Source organism: Pangasianodon hypophthalmus, chromosome 4, assembly GCF_027358585.1.
Source record: "Pangasianodon hypophthalmus isolate fPanHyp1 chromosome 4, fPanHyp1.pri, whole genome shotgun sequence".
NCBI lineage: Eukaryota > Metazoa > Chordata > Actinopteri > Siluriformes > Pangasiidae > Pangasianodon > Pangasianodon hypophthalmus.
In genome coordinates, this window is record NC_069713.1 from 32716192 (window position 1) to 32735977 (window position 19786).

Genomic DNA, 19786 nt, shown 5'->3' on the forward strand with positions numbered 1-19786 from the left:
GGTATCATGAAAATCCAGTTAGTTCGGAAAAACATTCGTATCCAACACGAGCTCGTGAGTTTGGTGAGAGTTACTGTAAAGGTGTAGATATTTTACACTGTCAAGTTTAGATTTATTTATTTCAATTACAAACGTTTCAGTCATTTCATATTAAATTCATTGATTCTTTCACATTGAAAGGAAACAACCCAAAACAAACCCATGAATGAAGACAAAATAGGGCTTGTTATTCAATTAGGACAAAAGAAATGGCGTCCTGCAGTGGCTGAGGAATATTTACTTTGCCTTTAGTCATCGTTTTCTCGTTTTCAGCTCACTGTGATTCAGCTTTGCCTTTTATGAAGTTTTGTGGGGGTCATTAAATATCAGTCAGCTGTGCTGTGAATGCACTTGGTAATTAATACGGAGTACGGAAAGTCTTCAAAATCTGTTAGGAATTTTTAGCTCTGTTTGGCCTGTTTGGAAAACATTTACTACCAACTTTACTAAATGAGTGATAAATGAGGCCCAGTGTTGGAGCTCAAGCCTCAGTCCAGAAGTGGTGTGTGACAGAGAGGACAGTGTGTGCTGACTGGTTAATGCGTTACTTGTTCCTGTAGAGAAATTTTTGGGGAACCACATCCTGAGCTACGGTCAGAACCTGACACTCAACTTCCGGGTGGATCGCCGTGACACTCGTCTTTCAGCCGAGGATGTGGTGCTGGAGGGGGCAGGACTCCGCATCGCTGTGCCGCTCATCGCTCAGGGAAACGCTTATCCTGACGACCAGATGCAGACCTATGTGTTCAGGTAAAGTAATGTTAGGAGAGCTGTGCTCATGTTCAGGTCATAATAAAATAATATCAGGATTGTAGCCAACTGGAACACAAAGCAATGCTATTAATGAAAAGGTGTTGAAATTAAATGAAAGCATTAACATTTAAATTAAATTTAAGGCTGAAATATTGAGTTTTTTATGTATATTATTAAATATACACTCATTGACCACTCTGTTCATGCAGTTATCCAGTCAGCCAATCATGTGGCAGCAGCACAGCACAGCGCAGTGCATAAAAACAATGCAGATACAGGTCAAGAGCTTCGGTCAGTGTTCACTGTGATCTCAAAGCCTTTAACCGTGGCGTGGTTGTTTGCGTCAGACAGACTGGTTAGAGTATTTCAGAAACTGCTGATCTCCTGGAATTTTCACACACAGGAGTCTCTAGAGTTGGTGTGAAAAACAAAAACCATCTAGTGAGTGGTGCTTGTTTGGGCGAAAACTCGTTGCTTGATGTGAGAGGACAGAGGAGAACGGTCAGACTGGCTCGAAGTGACAGGAAGTATACAGTAACCCAAATAACCACTCTGTCCAACCGTGCTGAACAGAAAAGTATCACAGCCCACAGTATGTCGAGCGTTTAGGGTTCAGCAGCAGAAACCTAGATCGGGTTCCACTCCTTTCAAACAAGAACAGGAATGTGAGGCTACAGTGGACACAAGATCACGGAAACTGGACCGTTGAAGATATAAAACTTCGTGACCTGTATCTGCGTGATTTTTGTGCATTATGCTGCTGCAACGTGATTAGCTGATTGGACGATTGCATGAATGTTCAGGTGTTCCTAATAAAGTGGATGGTGAGTGTATATACATAATATAAAAATAATATATAATTACAGGTTTCTAAGTGTGACACTAACGCTTATGTGAGTTACCTTTACCTTTAAATTACAAGACACAAATCCTGACCTCTGATTCCTGACAATATTTTCATCAGTCATCAACATTAAAGGTAATAATTTGGAGTTGAAATGTGCATGTTGTCTGTGACAGGCTCCATCACACCCCAGACTCCTCTACCTGGAGACCAGAGCTGAAACACGCAGAGTTCCAGAAGCTTCTCCACAATCTTACTTCCATCAAGATCCGTGGAACCTACAGCGAGAGAAGTACGCCTCTGCACCTCTACATAGTATAGAGTTTTTAACATTAGCCATGTCTCAGAGCAGCTTTACAGAAACCCAGACGTACACGTAGATCCCTAACGATCAAGCCACGAGCAACAGAGGCAAGGAAAACCTTACTGAGATAACGTGAAGAAAACTTGAGAGGAATCCGAGTCGGAAGAGAACCCATCACACCGGATAGTGGTGTTAGAAATCACTGCAGTACACAGGTGTAGAAGAGTAAAGACAAAACAGTACTGGAAAGGATGTTCAGTATGAGCACAGGACAGTTTTTAATGATTACAGCAGAAGTTTTTAGGTACAAATTTACAATATCCAGGTGATTATCCATTGAGGCAAGAGTGGGACATGTAGATCTTTAGAGTAATCATGTAGGACTACGTACAGCAAGAGAAAGTGAGTCAGAAAGTGCAGACGTAGAGCGTCAGACTGAATCAGGCAGGTGCTGTAGGGTTGCTGGCAGTCTGTGTGAATCCTGTATATCGTGTAGTGTGTATTGTAGAAATGCCTTCGATATGATAGGTTTGTCATATCACCCACCCCTGGATAAGGCGTAATCTAATCTCTCATGGCGTTTAGGTGGTGGATATCTGGATAACATGTCTTTGGTGACTGCGCGGCGAGGACACGGGGATCCAGCACGCTGGGTGGAGAAGTGTTCATGTCCTCCCGGCTACGAGGGTCAGCACTGTGGGAAATGCGCTCTGGGATACAGGAGGAGCCAACCAGAGCTGGGTCAATTCAGCCCCTGTGAAACCTGCAACTGCAATGGCCACAGCGACACCTGCGACCCTGTAACAGGTCACTCACGTTCATGACACATTCATACCTGCAGCGTTTAGTTTATTTACGTAGCCGTGGTGTAATTTGGGCAAATTGTCACACTATTTTTCTCTATTTTACAGGAATGTGTAACTGTGAGCACAATACATTTGGCATGAGCTGTGAGAGGTGTAAGGATGGTTTCTATGGCGATGCCACAGTGGGTTCGGCTTCTGACTGTAAACCGTGCCCGTGTCCTGCAGGAACCGCCTGCGCGATCGTGCCCAAAACCAAAGAGGTGGTGTGCACCAACTGTCCGCTCGGCACCACAGGTACCCGATGAGCTGATCAGCGCCGAGCGAATCCCAGGCGCCGCCTGTTGCTTCTGCGAGTAGTTCTGTGCGCGATTATCATTTCTATAGACAGTAACTGTGTCTCATGTCTGTACCTAGGGAAACGTTGCGAGCTTTGCGACGACGGATTCTTCGGCCCCCCACAAAAAGTTAACGGTGTAGTGAGGGTGTGCCGGGCGTGCAACTGCAACAATAACATCGACCCCAACGCCGTGGGCAACTGTGACCGCGATAGTGGCGAGTGCCTCAAGTGCATCTACAACACGGACGGCTTTTTCTGTGATCGCTGCAAAGATGGTTACTATGGCAACGCCTTGGCTAGCAACCCAGCTGAAAAGTGCAAAGGTGAGTACCTCCAGGACCGCCAGTTCACACCAAAGACCAGAGTCAACACAAAAAGGATGCTGTTTGTTCACCATCCCACTGCGTCATGTCTGGTTTTTAGGTAAACGGTATTGTAATTACAGCTGGTCCCACTTCCTGTGTTCACGAGCAGTGCATCAGACTGCAGCACATCCTTATGAGTGTGTGCGTCTTTTCTGTCTCAGTGCTGCCACCTTTCGCTACTCTTAACAATCCGAGACACTCTGAAGCAATCCTAAATACTCACCCGTGTAAGAGTACTCCAAAGCCTAAAGAACATTTCTACATTTCTTGGATCCTTTTTTTTTTTTTTTTTTTTTTTTTAAATCTTATTAGCGTTTTTTTTTTTTTCCCCCAAATCGGTGGAATGATAACCTGATGATGGTAATTAGTCGCTGGAGTCAGGTGTGTTTCAGGGGAAAAATGGAAGATCAGGTTTAAAAAAAAAAAAAAAAAGTAATTTTTGAACAACTTTTAGCTAGTTATTATTATTTGTCTTAGTTTCCTGGCATGTTACTTTGATTTTACTTTGATATTATTTTTAATTGTTGTACTATTTTTTTGATTTTCTTCTTTCTGTCAATATTTTCTGCTGTCAATATTATTTGTGATTATTATATCATAATTATTTGTATATTTTACTCTTATTTCTATTTTTTCAGTTTTTTTTGCTCAACACTTTAAAGCATTATTATTATTATTATTATTATTATTATTATTATTATTATTACCACTCACGTCTGGACGTTGCCTGGAGATTCCAGTGCACTACGTTATGATAAAAGCAGTCAGAGTAATGCGTAACCGTATCTCCTGTTCACCTCTGTAGCTTGTGCGTGCTCTCGGTACGGCACGGTGGACGGACAGAAGACCTGCACGCAGGTGACGGGGCAGTGCGAGTGTCTCCCTCACGTCACCAACCGAGACTGCAGCGCCTGTGAGCCCGGCTACTACAACCTTCAGAGCGGAGAAGGCTGCCAACGGTACCTTAGTGCACTTTAGAGTAACGATGACGCTGATGTAATTTTGCCAGATATATTTTCTGATGTGTGTGTTTTTAAACCATTGGTGTTTAGCTGCAACTGCAACCCTATTGGCTCCACGAATGGGCAGTGTGACATTGTGAGTGGACAGTGCGAGTGCCAGCCTGGGGTCAAGGGTCAGCACTGTGAGCGCTGTGAAGTCAACTTCTTCGGCTTCAGCTCGTCTGGATGCAAACGTAAGAGGCTTTATTTTAATTCCCATCTCGTGCGCAGTCATTAGGTGCGTTTGGGTCTTTAGTGGAAGTCTCCGTCATCTCGCACCTCTGTCTCTTCTCACAGCCTGCGACTGCGACCCTGAGGGCTCGCGGACAGCTCAGTGCAGAGACGACGGCCGGTGCGAGTGTCGGCCCGGCTTCGTCGGTAATCGCTGTGATATGTGTGAGGAGAACTACTTCTACAACCGCTCTGTCTCTGGCTGCCAACAGTGTCCCAACTGCTACAGTCTCGTCAGGGACAAGGTAAGACCTTTCTAACGCTGCAGAGAAGATATTGATGTAGGCGTTAAACTCGATTACAGCCTGCTGTGAAGAAAAAAAAACAAATAATAACGAAATAGTACCTACAACTCAACATTTTTACACGAGACCAGTAATATCTAGAATTCCAAAATCCCAGAACATATCACTTAGTACAGAGACCGCTAAAATATTTTGGGGGAAAAAAACAACTGAGTGCAAAGGACATGTTACACTCTTCCTAAACGTTCAGGTTGTTTTTGCTGTTCGCCGCCAAGAAATCTAGTTCTTCTTGTCACTAATGTGTATGCCTGAAACACCCTTAAAATAGACTTCGAACAGGAAGGAGGCTTTTGAAGATTTCAGACATTTGACCTTGCTGTGTCCTTGACCCTGTTTAGCTCAATTTTAAAATCTAATCAGTTCATCCGCTGGTTGCAAAGTAAATTCCATGTAAATGCTACAAACATTCAACCCCTAGTTCTTGAGAAGTCATAAAGTCATACAAAGTGGCAGAGGAATAAAAAGCGATAGCCTTAGTTTATGAGGTTTTACGTCCTTCAGGCTCAGGAGCACTTTCCTTGCACAGCCGGTGAAGGACATTATAAACTCTAGAGGCTGTTGTGTGTGAAAACCCCATTAGATCAGATATGTATCATCTGTACCTGCATGATGATACGCACTGCGCTGCTGCCATAAAGGAGAAACCGGAACGAGATCCATTAGCGCACTCACTCGTATTGCAAAATGGCCTCGTGTTTCCAATCTGATGCTTTTGCAGCATTACATGATGGCTGAACAGACTTCGAAAGAGAGTTTAAGCTAACAGATGAACAGACTTCGAAAGAGAGTTTAAGCTAACAGATGAACAGACTTTGACTTTTTAATATGTAATAGTGTGTTTACAAATCTTTTGAAGTTTTGTCGCTCTGTAAATTTAAAAAATCGTCCTACGCTAGACTGTAAAAAGGGATTATGTCAGCAGAAAATAAAATATTCTTCTGACATCGTGGCCTCTGTTGTAGCAGCAGCAGCAGGAAACTTATCTTTTCTCGGTTCGTTATTCAGGTGAACCAGCAGAGACAGAAGCTCCATGACCTGCAGAATCTGATCGACAACTTGGGCAGCCAGGATACAGTGAGCGACAAAGCCTTCGAAGACCGTCTCAAAGAGGCCGAGAAGACCATCATGGATTTACTGAAGGAGGCTCAGGCCAGCAAAGGTACCTGCCATAGACACCATACAGTCTCGCTCACGTACTGTTTCACACGATTTTCCAACTCATCGCTTGCTGCTCTTTCATGTCTTGCTCACTGCTGCAGAGGTGGACAAAGACCTCTTGGATCGTCTTAAGAGCATCAACAGCACGCTGACGACGCAGTGGAACCGGCTGCAGAACATCAGGAACACCGTGGAAGACACCGGAAACCTGGCGGATAAGGCACGCAGCAGAGTGAGCGAGACGGAAAAACTCATCCAGCGGGCTAGAGAGGAGCTGGACAAGGCGAAGGATGCCATCAGCAAAGTGGTGAGAGATTTTAGAAGACGGCATGTTTAATAGAGTTTACCATTACTTTGGACTAACGTGTTAATGTGAGGAGAGAGAGAGAGAGAGAGAGAGGGAGAGGGAGAGGGAGAGAGAGAGAGAGAGAGAGAGAGAGAGAGTAAGTAAGTAATGAATGTGTTTCTCATCTCACCAGGATATCAAAATTCCCACAACCACTGGAGATCCGAACAACATGACGCTCCTGGCTGAGGAGGCGCGCAGTCTGGCAGAGAAGTAAGATTTAAAAACAACGATTTGAATTGGGCTAGTTGTATATGGGGAGGTGGAGTCATGTAATTATTTATCCCCTAATATACACACTCACCTGCCACTTTAATCAATCAGCCAATCATCACATGAGATGCTTTTCTGCTCACCACAGTTGTAAAGAGTGATGGAGTTACTCTAGCCTTCCTGTCAACTCGAACCAGTCTGGTCATTCTCCTCTGATCTCTCACTGAAACCCAAGAGACACAAAGTCACAGAGATCACATTTTTATGTCTGATTGACATGTCGGTAAAGATTCTGTTACAGCATTTCCTGTGGGAAAAGAGGTTGTGCACTTTTTTTTTTTAAGTATAAAGACACGCTAGGAAGCGGCCTTTTCCCCATCGTCTGCTGAAACCCAAAGGAAACCACGTATTTGTCGAGTTTAAAACTGATCAGTAAAATTTAAAAGGGTGTTTAAAAGGAGTGGGTTTTAGGTACATCCTACAAACGTGTTATGGTCATGTGACATACTAATGATGAATTGCAGCAGTAATAATAAAGGGCAAACCAATCAACAATGTCTCTCATCCCCTGCACGCCACGCTGGAGGCACATCAGAGCACCTTCAGCCGAGACTAAGACCACCGAGGTGCACCACAGGAGGTCTTTTATACCAATGACCATCAATCTGTATAACTCCTCCCTCTTCCGCAGGGAGTGAAGTTGTCACATCGGACACTGAGAATAACAGTATCGCTATCATGTGCAATACCATTAGTGTTACTGTTTATTACTTTAATATCACTGCACTACATCTGTGAATAATAATGTGCAGTATAAAGTACAGTATCATGTGTAATATCACTTTCTACTTTTCACTCTACTTTCCTACTTCTCCACTTATTTTTTGTGTACTTACTTATTTTTTACTCACTTTTTTTTGCTATTCTATTACACACTGCGGTTATTTTTACTACTTCATTTATTACTATATTGTCTCTTATTCCTACATTGTAGTGATGTATCTGTTTGAGCAACCTCTGGCACAAGCATTTCCCTCAGGATGAATAAAGTTCCATCTTATCTTACAAATAAAGTTCTGTCTTACCTTATCTTACTTTTCTGGTTTCATTTCTTTCCATAGGCATAAGACAGATGCAGATCAGATTGAGAAGATTGCGAAAGACGCTAACGACACTTCGACTAAAGCCTACAACCTGCTGATGAAGACGCTGGACAGCGAGGACAAGATCAACAAGGACATTGATGACCTGAACAAGAAGTATGTGTCTTTAGAGTAGAGTTGCTTCTCTGTATACGCAGTATCCTTCACGAAGTGTAAATCTTCCACAGGTACAACGAGGCCAAGGATCTGGCGAAGAACCTGGAGAAACAGGCCACTAAAGTACGAGCTGAAGCAGAAGAAGCAGGAGACAAGGCTATGAAGATCTACGCTAACCTGACCAGCCTGCCTCCATTCGATATCAGATCACTGGAGGTAGAGATGCTGGTTAATGATGCACACTTTAAATTTTTAGTTAAAAGATTTTAGAGTGTGAAATCAATTCCAAGGACGCCTCTAGCACATGAACATGTTAAATATCGCTAAAATGACATGTTGAATAAATGTTGTGCTTTTAGGATGAAGCCAATAAAATAAAGAAGGAGGCATCGGACCTGGATAAGCTTATCGATAAAACCGAGAGGGAATACAACGATCTAAGAGAAGACTTGAGAGGAAAAGAAAACGATGTGCGCAGACTGCTGGAGAAGGGAAAGACTGAGCAGCAGGTGCCTTACTTTTAGTCTTGGATTAAAACTATGGAGTTTATAGATTCTTCCTTTTGTTTCTGTATAAAATATGATCATCAGTAAGGATGCAACAAAACCTTTATCAAGCTCCAAGATTCCTTAGAAGGTTTTTTTTTTCTTTTTAAAGAGGGAGTGTCATATTTTCTTATTGTGAGTCCGATAAGATAATAACATTTTATTGTTTTCAATAGACAAATTATTCAGAAGTTGATTACAGAGATAAATCGAGATAAATCCAGTGGGAAAGAGATAAAAAAACAAAAGCCGTTGTACAGGGTCAGGTGTAAAGCAGCACAGTCAACACAGTGTAAACAGTGAAGCATAATCATACAGTGTATTAGTGCACCAGATTAATAAACAGCTCTTAAATTTAAATACATTTTCCTCATACTATGTAGAGGAGATCATGTTTGTTGAAGATGTGAAACATTCCCCCGACTTCTCTGAGCCACACCTCAGATGTGCGGACGGTTTGATTTCCAGTCTTGTGTAACAGGCTTGATTGCTGTTATATATCTCCTTTAAATTTATGCACTTGCTGATTCAGCATGTTGGTTTAAGAGCCGGTTTATCAAACGCGGCTGTAAAAACAGTCAGTCTGCCTGAAGCTGTCTAAATTATCAGCCTTTTCATTTTTGGCCAACAGATTTTAAACTTGTAGACGTTTACCTGTGATTTCAGGAATTTCTGATAAGTCTGTAGTTTTCAGCGCTGTATATAATACAGATTGTCAGACTGATTCCTGCTAAATTACACACACACTTTAATAAACTATAATGTTCAGTGTATCAGGAAGCCGTAAATCCCCTGCGTTTGGTGCTGATTTGTCACTGTTCTGGTGTCTAATAAAAAGCTACATAACATTTCTTCAGGCCTGTAAATTTAATATTTAGTAGCAGGGAAAGAAAAGGAGATGAAGAGTCCAGCTTCTGCTAAAAGTTCATTAAAATGCAGCACTGAAATGTTTACCAGAGAGTCTGTATTATGCTGGAATTCAATATTTTAGCAAATCAAATGATCAGATGCAGTATCGCTCACTGCAATATCGCTGGTTCATTAAACTTAAACTGAATTTCGTGAGCATGAACATCTCCTTTAAAGCCCCAACACAGAGACCCCCAGTGAAGCCTCTGAGTCTCGTAGTGTTTATTACGAGTTTGTGTACACGGTGTTCTAATGGGACGGAAGATTAACACTCATTGGTTAATAACAAGCTGTTAACGTGTTAGTTTGAGCTCCGCCCAGATGCACGGCGTCACTGGGAGTGGATGGGTGTGTGGGCGGGTGTCTTTCGCACAGGACAAAAAAATCTCGACGTTTATGACGGTTCTCTTTACGATGATTGGTCGAGCTCTCAAAGGGGTGGAGCCTTGTAAGCAACTGAAACAGTAACGGACATGACTGACACGTCCAAATTAAACACATCAGCGTTAATCGGAACCGCTCGCTGTAGTGTTATTAGAAAATTTAAACAAAAAAGAAACTGTTTGTAGCTTATTTGCAGCTTATTTCTGAATTTTGTTGTTTATAAGTCTAGCTAGCTGTCGCGTCCTCCTTCAGCTAGCAGCTTAGCTACTTTCTGGCACTAAATGGCAGACACTGCTAAAGTTGACCTGATTTTAGAAAAGTCTTTTGATGCTCATATTTATTTATATACTTATTTATACCACCAGCCACCACTTATTTTACCTTTAGTTGTGTGTATTAGTGATAATTGGTGTTTAAACATGCAACATTTCCTTCAGTTTCTTAATAGTGGCCCAAGTTATTTGTTTAAAATCCCGATGTGCAGGATGAGAGACTGTTTAATGAGCTGCATTAGACAGTTAATGGAGAGAATGAAGGCCAGGCTGCAGGGAGGTCCAGATTTAAAAGTGATGAAAGATGAGAAAGATGATGAATCTTTTAGTCTACAGTCTCGTCCTGTTATAACTGAGTGAAATGTCACGCTAATGAGAGAGCTGATCCCTGAACACACACGTTACAGTAAGGAAATTACACTGTACGGATACACCCAGGCTTTGTGAAAGGATCCTGGCAGATTAAATCAAAAGCGACGCTTACGTTTTGCTGCTTGTACATTTTTATTTCATTTATACACTTCCTTGGATTTTTACTGTTCATATAATTATAGTTATTCAAACAGAAAAGAGTTCTGCGCAATGTCGTTAATTCAGGTGGTTCATAATTGCACGTCTAATGAAGTCTCCATCCGTTCCTTTTTTTTTTTTCTCTTTTCTTGCCTGCTCACGTTTCTTTATTTTACTTTGTGTTGTTCAGACAGCGGATCAGTTGCTGGCACGGGCCGATGCAGCCAAGGCCCTGGCAGAGGAGGCAGCAAAGAAAGGCCTGTCCACATACCAGGAGGCGAAGGACATTCTCAACAACCTCCGAGGTAAATGCTGAAAGTGTTGATTTAAATGAAAAAAGTATATATTTATTTTAATTATGTTCAGATGAAATGTGTTCCTGTAACAGTCACATGACAGATAGATAGATAGACAGATAGATAGACTGAACCAACTCATAATAGGACTCAGTATGATTTAAATTTTTTTTCCTCCAAATATTCTAGCTTCATACCTCTAGTAGTAGACCTCACGACTGACTTTTTTGTAATATTACATATATTTATATCCGTATATTAGATATAAGTGTAATAATTTGTATTTTTTATTCGTTTAAACATTGGCTTTGGTTTAAAACCCCTGTCCTGGACATAAGGAGCTTAGCCGGTCAGAAGCAGACCCTGAGTCCCAGCTGTCTATAGCATCTATAGTCACATCATAATCTCAAAACCCCTTCTTATATAATTAAAGTCGGATCTGGTTGAAAATGTTCCTCTCGTGATTGCAGTGTTTGATTTTCATCATTGTGTTCGTGTTGCTCGCGTCTCTCTTCAGACTTCGATAAGAGAGTGAACGACAACAAGACCACAGCGGAGGAGGCTTTGAAACGCATCCCACAAATCAACGCGACAATCAACGCAGCCAGTGAGAAGACTCGTCAGGCCGAGACGGCCCTCGGCAACGCGGCGGCCGACGCTAAAGAGGCCAAATCCAAAGCAGAGGAAGCTGAGAAAATCGCCAGCAATGTCCAGAAGGTATCCACAGACGGTCAGATAGAGCTGAGTGAATGCTGTAGGTCTCTCAGTAACACGCCGTAACCGCTTTCCCGTTCTCCCGAGCAGGGTTCGGCTAAAACCAAAGCCGAAGCAGAAAAGGCCTTTGGTGACACGATGAAGCTGGACGACGAGGTGAAGGACATGATGAAGCAGCTGGCAAACGCAGAGAACGAGCTGGAGAAGAAGAAAGAAGAGGCAATGCAGGACATGATGATGGCTTCTATGGTAAATACAGAGTGCCGTTTGCTGTTGGATTGGCACAGAGTAAAGAGAATATAATAAAACACCTCGCTGATCACTGAAGTGTTACAGCAGCATATAAAATAACGACCGCAGCACAATTTCAATCAGTCCGATTCATAATAAATTCATTCCTTTTAACTTTTCGTTATGAACGTAATCAGATTGACTGTCTAGACACTCAGATCAAAGATTTAAAAAACATACAAGCTGGTGGTGAAAATTAAAGGAAACATTTATTATGAAATCTTTATATATATATATATATTATCTTAGATGTTTGTTTGTACAAATTTTGTCTTAAATATTTATTTTATGACTTCTGTATTATTGAGTCAATAATGAAATTTAGATTCAAATCTAAACAATAAAAAATTAAATGTTAAATGTTTGTAAGTCAGAAAAGAAAGCAACATATTACACAACATACCACTTTTCAGACAAAAATCATAAAGAAGTCTGTCTGGTTTTATCTGTGAAAACAGAAACAGATGCGACAGTCAGAGTCTCCAGAGAAAAAACTTACAGCTCATTTCCTTATAAATCTGCTCACACTCTCCCTGATGCGTTTTTAAACTGTAAAGCGTTGTTACACTGAATATTGACTTTCTTTAGTTTATTACCATTTCCTGTTTTTAATAGTAGATTTTCTTTTATGTACAAATGTTTAGTTTCTTTATTTCTGAAGGCATCTTTGCTTTATAGAATTTCTTTGCATGTGCCTAAGACTTTTGCACAGAACTGTATGTCCTTAACTTTTGTTCTAAAAGTCGGACGCTAATTGTTCATTCTTCTTTTTTGATTTCAATAAACTGTCAGTATTTATCATGTTGTTGTTATAAGCTGAAAGAGAGAGTAGCTGTGAGGAAAGGTGGCACACTGAGCCAAACATTTTAACTGCATGGTAGTCGATATTGTGAAAACATCCACGGTGAGGTAACAGTTGGATCATACCGCGTGATTAACTGTGAAACTGTGACGCAGCTCTACTACACACGCAGTAACCGTCACGTGTCCATCTCATCCACAGGCATCAGACAACGCGAAGGAAGCAGAAGAAAACGCACGCAAAGCCAAAAACTCCGTCCGCACTGTTCTCGACGCAATCGCTGACTTACTCGGCCAGCTAGGTGAGCTCAGCGTTCAGTGTTCTCTGCATTCACGTGTACTAAAGATGTTATATTCACTGACTCGTCTGTGCTCTGACCACGCAGGCAACATTGACAAGGTGGATCTGAGTAAGCTGGACCAGATCGACAGATCTCTGAAGGAGGCCAAGGAGAAAATGGCAGGCAGCGACTTGGACAGGAAGCTGAAGGAGCTGAATGACGTGGCCAAGAGCCAGGAGGATATGATCACCGATTACGACCGGCAGATCCGCGAGATCCGTTCTGACATCGCCAACCTCAACGACATCAAGAACACTCTGCCGAACGGCTGCTTCAACACGCCGTCCCTCGAGCGGCCTTAACCTCTCATCCTCTCATCCTCTCATCCTCTCATCCTCTCATCCCTCCCTCTCCGCCCCTTCCTGTCTCTACTACACCTGTCGCCATCTAACATTTGGGGCAAGATGCCATCTTTTACCAAAATCTCTCTCTCTTTTTTTTTTTTTTTTTTCGTTTGTTTTAGCTGTGTTTTCTTCTCCATCAGTGAAGCCACATTTTTATCAAATCCGACAATTCACAGACAATAGCAGCTTTTTACTACCGCATATGCAATCATACTGAAAAGACAGGCTTGGAGAGGCGGCTTCTCGAGTTGTGTGACCGCACCATCTCCAGAACTTTTATTTCCTCCTCCATCCTGCCTTCAATCCCAGTGAAGCAGTCTCATCAGTTTGCTTGGAGAAGGGTGTGATATTTTTTTGTTATAACTTTTTTAAGCTACTATCCAGCACATTACTTTATAACTCCAACTATTTACCATTGGTTCAGAAAACGGACAGTGAAGGAATCTTAGTTGCTGTTTTCTTTGTAATCTGCCTCTCTCTCTCTCTCTCTCTCTCTCGCTCTCGCGCACGCCTGTGTGTGTGCGCTTTCACAAAGCTATAGACACCAGCTATCAGTGGCTGTGCAGAGAGAGCTAGCAACACACACTACAGTACAGTATTCAGCTCGTCTCATCTTGTCTCATGAGCGTAACTGCAAACAGTGATGCACAGAAGCCGTGTAGATTCAGACTTCATATCCCGTTCACATTCAGCTCAGTGGTCTAAACACATTTCATGTAGTCATTCTAACGCTACACCGTCGTCATCTTCTATAAAAGCTGCTGCTTCCTTACAGGTGTACTGCAAATCACACGTTCACATTTTTATTTTCAAGGCAAAATTTCAACACTATGCAACTTTGTACATTTGCGCAGCGAGACTTATCTGATACACTGGTGCTAATAATTATTTCAAATGTTATATTTTTGTGTGAATGTTTTTTTTAATTATTATTATTATGATATAGAGTGAGGATTTTTTTTTTTTTTTTTTTTGTGTAAATATATTCTTAAATGTTTCAGGAATGGCTGATTTTTGAAACTCCATCACCACCCAGCCAGCTGTAGGTTATTTCACAAGAGAAAATCAGCTAAAATCTCCACCTCCATAATATATAAATCTATATATATATCAAGTTCTGTGGTATAATATGCTTGCTTGTATACATGGCTAATTTTTTGTTGCCTCATAGCGCTGCCATTTATTTTAATTGTGTTTAATTCTCAGCGGGTGGTTAATTAATAAATAAAAAAAGATATAATGCTTTTGTAAGAAGAACACTCCCTTAACTAAAACTGCCTAAACACGTACAAGATGGCTAACATTTCAAAAAGTGTTTTGACAGCTAGCTGGTCACGTGACTAGTTCAGCAGATATGATGGTGTCTTGTGCCTTAACTGCTGGAGAAGATCGTCAGCCCACCTACTCCAAGATTTATATACTTTTTTTTTTTATAAGGCTGTACTCAGAAAATGTGCACACACTATGCGATTCTTGTTGTCACTTGTTTTGAAGAAGCAGGAAGAGTATTAAGCACTCCGCTACAGATACAGCTTCTCAGAGAAATTATTACTCATTTTTTGTCTCATTTCTGGTCATGAATGGCTTTGACACTCCTACTTTATGTATATTTCCTGGTGAATTTATCCTGAACACTTCTTCGAAACCTCTCGCATTACCACTGTGGACACGAGTGCAACATGTACACAGTTATGTATACAACAGTATTTCTAATTTATAATAGAACAAGTATTTGTTTATGCTGTTCTTCAGTATGTGGGTGTGTGTTGCACAGTCTTTAAGTTGGTTTTAAGCTCCTGCTTTCCTCTGTTGATCTTCAAGGCACTCTTCACACACACCACACACTCGAAAGGGCCTGAGAAACTCCAGCTTGTCACCCATTTGCCTGTTAAATCAAATTATAACATTTGAATAATAAACTGTGGTTATTTCCTGATAACCTGATGATGTGTGATCATGGTCATTTAATGGGAATCATTTCATTGTGACTCACTGAGTCGTCTAGACGGCACTGATTCACCTTTCACAAATCTTTAACTACACAGAGCTTAAACTATAAATCATTGGATTTATCCACTCTGAATATTGTACCTGTATTACTCATGGCCTATAAACCAAGAAAACTTTGATTTTCCTAGTACAGTTTGTGTAATCAATATAGTTTACAAATAATTACAGATTTAAAAAAATGTTGTGATTGCATAAACATCCTCATTAGTGTTGTTGTTGCTCCTCTTTCAGCTGATCCCGTTAGGGGTCGCTACAGCAGATCATTGGTCCATGTATTTGATTTGACAGTTTTTACGCCGGATGCCTTTCCTGACGCAAACCTCGCCAACTTTTATCCGGGCTTGGGACCGGCACTGAGAGCGCACTGTTGCCCGCTGTGGCTGGGAACTGAACCCGGGCTGCTGTGGTGAGAGCGCCGTGGCCTAACCACTAGGCCTCCAGGGATCCAAACACCTGCATTAGTGTGAACCCCCTACATTAATTTCAGTGCAACTCGTTATCAGAAATCACATGATTAGTTAAACGGAGTCGACCTGTATGCAATTAAAGTATCACATGATCTCAGTACAAATACACCTGTGCCTGGAAGTTTGTTAGAGATCATAACTAATCAAACAGCATCATGAACCTCAAGGAGATATCAAAACCAGTCCAGGATGAAGTTCTGGAAAAGAGGCAATCATGGTTTGATTATTAAAAAAAAAGGAAAGATGGACGGACGGACGGATTTAATTACTGATTTACTGATTGACTGACTTACATAAATACTGATTTACTTCCTGACGGAATAACTTACTTAATTACTTACTGACTTGCTTAGTGACTCACTGACTGACCTATTGACTTACTGACCTATTGACTTACTGACTTACTTTATTGATCCTCAAGGGGAAATTTGGGAAATATCCCATACTTTGAAAATCCTTATTAAATCCATTTAAAATCTAGTTTTAAACCTGCGAACCTGTAATATATTTCATGCAGTTAATCTGTACAGGACTCTCAGTCTGTAAATAGCTTGGAGAGCTATTCATATGTATATTTTTTAATTCCTTCTTATTTGTGGTATATTGTGAGTTTATGGCTGTTGTGACACCAAATTTCCCCTTGGAGATCAGTAACGTAGTCTCTACTCTAAAAACAGGAAGAATTTGGCACAACCAAAACTCTGCCTAGAGGAGGCCATCCACCAAAATCTGTGCACTGGAAAAGAGAAGTAACCAGGAGGATAACTGCAGGAGCTGGAGTGATCCATAGCTCAGATAGGAGAAGCTGTTCTCAGGACAACTTTAGCCTGGACACTCCAGAAAGCTGGAGTTTATGAGCCATATGAAATCCTGTTTGATGTTTGCCAAAGGCATGTTGGAGACTCAGCAAAAAAAAAAAAAATGGAAAAAGCACTACATGTGGTAGAAACCCAATACTCTGAGAACACTGTCCTCTCACTGAAGCATGGTGGTGGGAGCATCACGCTGAGCATTACCCTTGGCCGCTTGATTCTCTGACTGATCCTCTCTTTACCCCATCACTGACTTTAGGAACGGTTGCGGTTCTTTAATTTTTTTGTTTAAATAAGAGTAAATGGTGCTCTGAGGGATGTCTAAAGTTTGGGATATTTTTATAACCAAAGCCTGAATGATACGTGTTTTGATCGCGCCTTGATATTCCTAATGCTGTTTGTTTAGATCTCTGTTTGTTCTCTGACTCTAAGGAAGAGGGCTATTCATCTGGAGATCACGTGTACTGACTGTGGAATATTTACGGCTGTTGATAAGTGATGGAAGCTGGATGGATCACCGGATTTGGTTAGTTCGATTATAGCAGAGTGAGAGAGCAGATACAAATTGAGACTTGCAGCTGTATAGAATCACTGGTGTTAAGTATTAATCATGATGATCTGCATGCTCTTATCTCTGACTCAGCAGGCATGGTTGGCTTGTCATGCTGATGACTGGCTGAAGGCTTCGTTTCTCTTCGTTTCTATTTCTCTATGCTGAAGCCTGTAACACACATTACAAGAGCCATCATTGTTCCATTTTTGGTCTCTGCAGACTGAACACCACTTATTTCCCCCAAGTTATTTACATGCATTAAAATAAAGGGCTTTCTTGAGCATGTTAGGGAGTCATTCTGTCTTTAAAGCATGCATAAAGATTTCCCTGTTCAACTCTTTGGCCATTAAAATCTGGCATTTAGACTATAAAAAGTATAATCAAATTCACCATGTGGTTCACGGAATGTTGAACGTTCTCTGACATCTGAGTAAGACTTATTCACACAGAAGTCCTAAAAGCTGACATGGTATTAATCAAGAACTAATTCTACTTCAGTGGAGCTTACTAATTCTTCACCTTTTTTAATTTTAGCTAGACAGGTTGTTTCTTGTATAAGTGTTCCTTAATGACTGTTAGAACACAAACTGAATCGTACAGGCTAAATCATGCACATGTAAGAGCTGGGCTTCAGACGCCCGTACACAGAAAGGCAAGCCACCATTTCTTCTTCTTTTTTTCTGAAGATGTGTGTTTATGCAGGGTGTGGTATTGATAGGATAGATGTAGACAGGATGTGACTTGGGACGCTCCATGAGTGTAGTGTGTGTGTGTGTATGTGTGTGTGAGGTCATGTTCAGGTGGGGCACAGTATGTGCAAACCGAGCAAGGCGTGGCTGTGTGTGTGTGTGTGTGTGTGTGTGTGTGTTCGGGTATGCTTGGAAACCTCTGACTCAGCCCGTGTCTAAAGTACTTTGCTGGTGTGTGACACACAGGGTGTAGCGGTTTGTACACGGTAATGAAATCACAGCCTTGAGGTGCTGCATTTTTTTTCACCCAGCTGGAATTTCTTTCCTTGCTGCAGGTTATGTCTTTATCCTAACGAGCTGGCAACTTTCACTCATCTCCTTCATAATATCTAGGTGTGGCTGTGCCATCTATATATAATAACGACCACACAACACAAATACTGCATGCATTACAGTCTGCATTCAGGTAGAGCTGATTACACATTCTACAAAAACAATAAACAGTATTTGCACGTTTTTTCTTATTTAAGGAAAGGATTCAGTGCCGTGTCAATAAATAAATTTGGCTGTTGTCCAAATGAAGAATTACACCCAGTCTTTCATGTTCAAATGCAGCCTCGAGCCACGTTGTATTTATAAACATGCTATACATTGCCCTTTTATTAGCTTCCCTTTCAGTGTCTATCAGCCTGGATATTTTTCCAGGGTGTTTCCTTCTGTTTTTCTTCTGTTGCTATGAATCCTACCGCTGTGAGACTTTTTTTTTTTCTTTTTCAAACACTTAACTTGAAAAAAAGTGTAATGTGGCATAAAGTAGCATAACAACAATAAAACCACACCCAGTCTCTCTCACCCACTTACCTGGTCATAAACACTATCCACTGTCCAAAAGACAAAACCGCAACTGAAATATAACAATATATAATTCTTATAATGGATGACAATCCATAATTAGTTGAATTGGTGAGACAGAAACATTGAATTTCTCCCCTAATTTATTAATCATGATTACCATCTAGTCTGAAAATATAAATAAAGAGTTTGATGTTAAGTTTTTTCCCATTCTAAATAGCTTAACACTGCTTAATGTAACATTGCTTAAGTTATAAGTACTGTCTATTATATAAAATGCAAAATAATGACCCTCTAAACTAAAGATAAATAAAGATTTGATGCCGGTTGGTTGTTGTTTTCAAGCATTTTAAAAAGCTTTTGAGCTTTTTTAAACTTTTGTTAAGCTTTTGAAGAATGTTCCCTGTTTTTCTCGGAGAAATGTTCACTCATTTCAAGATGATGACTTTTGAGGGAATTAAACAAAAACAAAGTTTGTATAAAGCATTTATATATATATATATATATAATTCCTCAGAAGAATGAATTGATTTGAACATACCAGAGTATTACAGTATTATGAAGTTTTAAAAAAAAAAAACGGAGATTAGATGAACTTCTAGCTGCTAAACCACAGGCTGATCTGCTGGAGCTGGTGGATCATCTCTGCTAGCTGGTAATTTATATTCCAGTTTTATTACTTGACTAAAGTAAATGATGGAGATTTTCTAATCGCCTTTCTGTTGTGATAATTTCTTAAAAAATAAAATTCTCTAGGATGTAGCTGCAGAGATGGTCTACCAGTTTGACTCGCTCTGTGTTTTGGCAGATGATAGCTGGTCAGACTGAGCTGGATTTAGATAAGAGCATAAACCAGCCAAAGAACCGTCGCACAACCCTTTTTATAAAAGTGTGTTTCAGTGGTACACTATCAGAACAAAGCGACAACTGTCACTGATGTGGAACCTCGAGGATAAAAAGAAAGACTAAAGGTACAAACGAGGGAACGCTTCAGAGTACCAAACCAAAGACAGAGGACAGGTACAGTTTAGTACC

At 40.9% G+C, this 19786-nt stretch overlaps 1 protein-coding gene across 1 annotated transcript in view; it reads left to right on the forward strand.

The window, feature by feature from the left end:
• The window catches only part of lamc1 (laminin, gamma 1), a 64408-nt gene extending 49096 nt beyond the window's left edge, over positions 1-15312 (forward strand). Inside the window, exons 10-28 of the mRNA XM_026936654.3 lie at positions 600-789; positions 1813-1928; positions 2526-2747; positions 2852-3040; positions 3161-3406; positions 4254-4407; positions 4501-4643; positions 4747-4925; positions 5991-6144; positions 6245-6450; positions 6623-6702; positions 7824-7961; positions 8033-8177; positions 8321-8470; positions 10772-10886; positions 11395-11594; positions 11682-11840; positions 12886-12985; positions 13070-15312. Coding sequence (XP_026792455.3) covers positions 600-789; positions 1813-1928; positions 2526-2747; positions 2852-3040; positions 3161-3406; positions 4254-4407; positions 4501-4643; positions 4747-4925; positions 5991-6144; positions 6245-6450; positions 6623-6702; positions 7824-7961; positions 8033-8177; positions 8321-8470; positions 10772-10886; positions 11395-11594; positions 11682-11840; positions 12886-12985; positions 13070-13326 — 3143 coding nt within the window. The 3' untranslated portion in view covers positions 13327-15312. The remainder of the gene's footprint in view (positions 1-599; positions 790-1812; positions 1929-2525; positions 2748-2851; positions 3041-3160; positions 3407-4253; positions 4408-4500; positions 4644-4746; positions 4926-5990; positions 6145-6244; positions 6451-6622; positions 6703-7823; positions 7962-8032; positions 8178-8320; positions 8471-10771; positions 10887-11394; positions 11595-11681; positions 11841-12885; positions 12986-13069) is intronic.
• The last annotated feature ends 4474 nt before the right edge of the window (positions 15313-19786 follow it).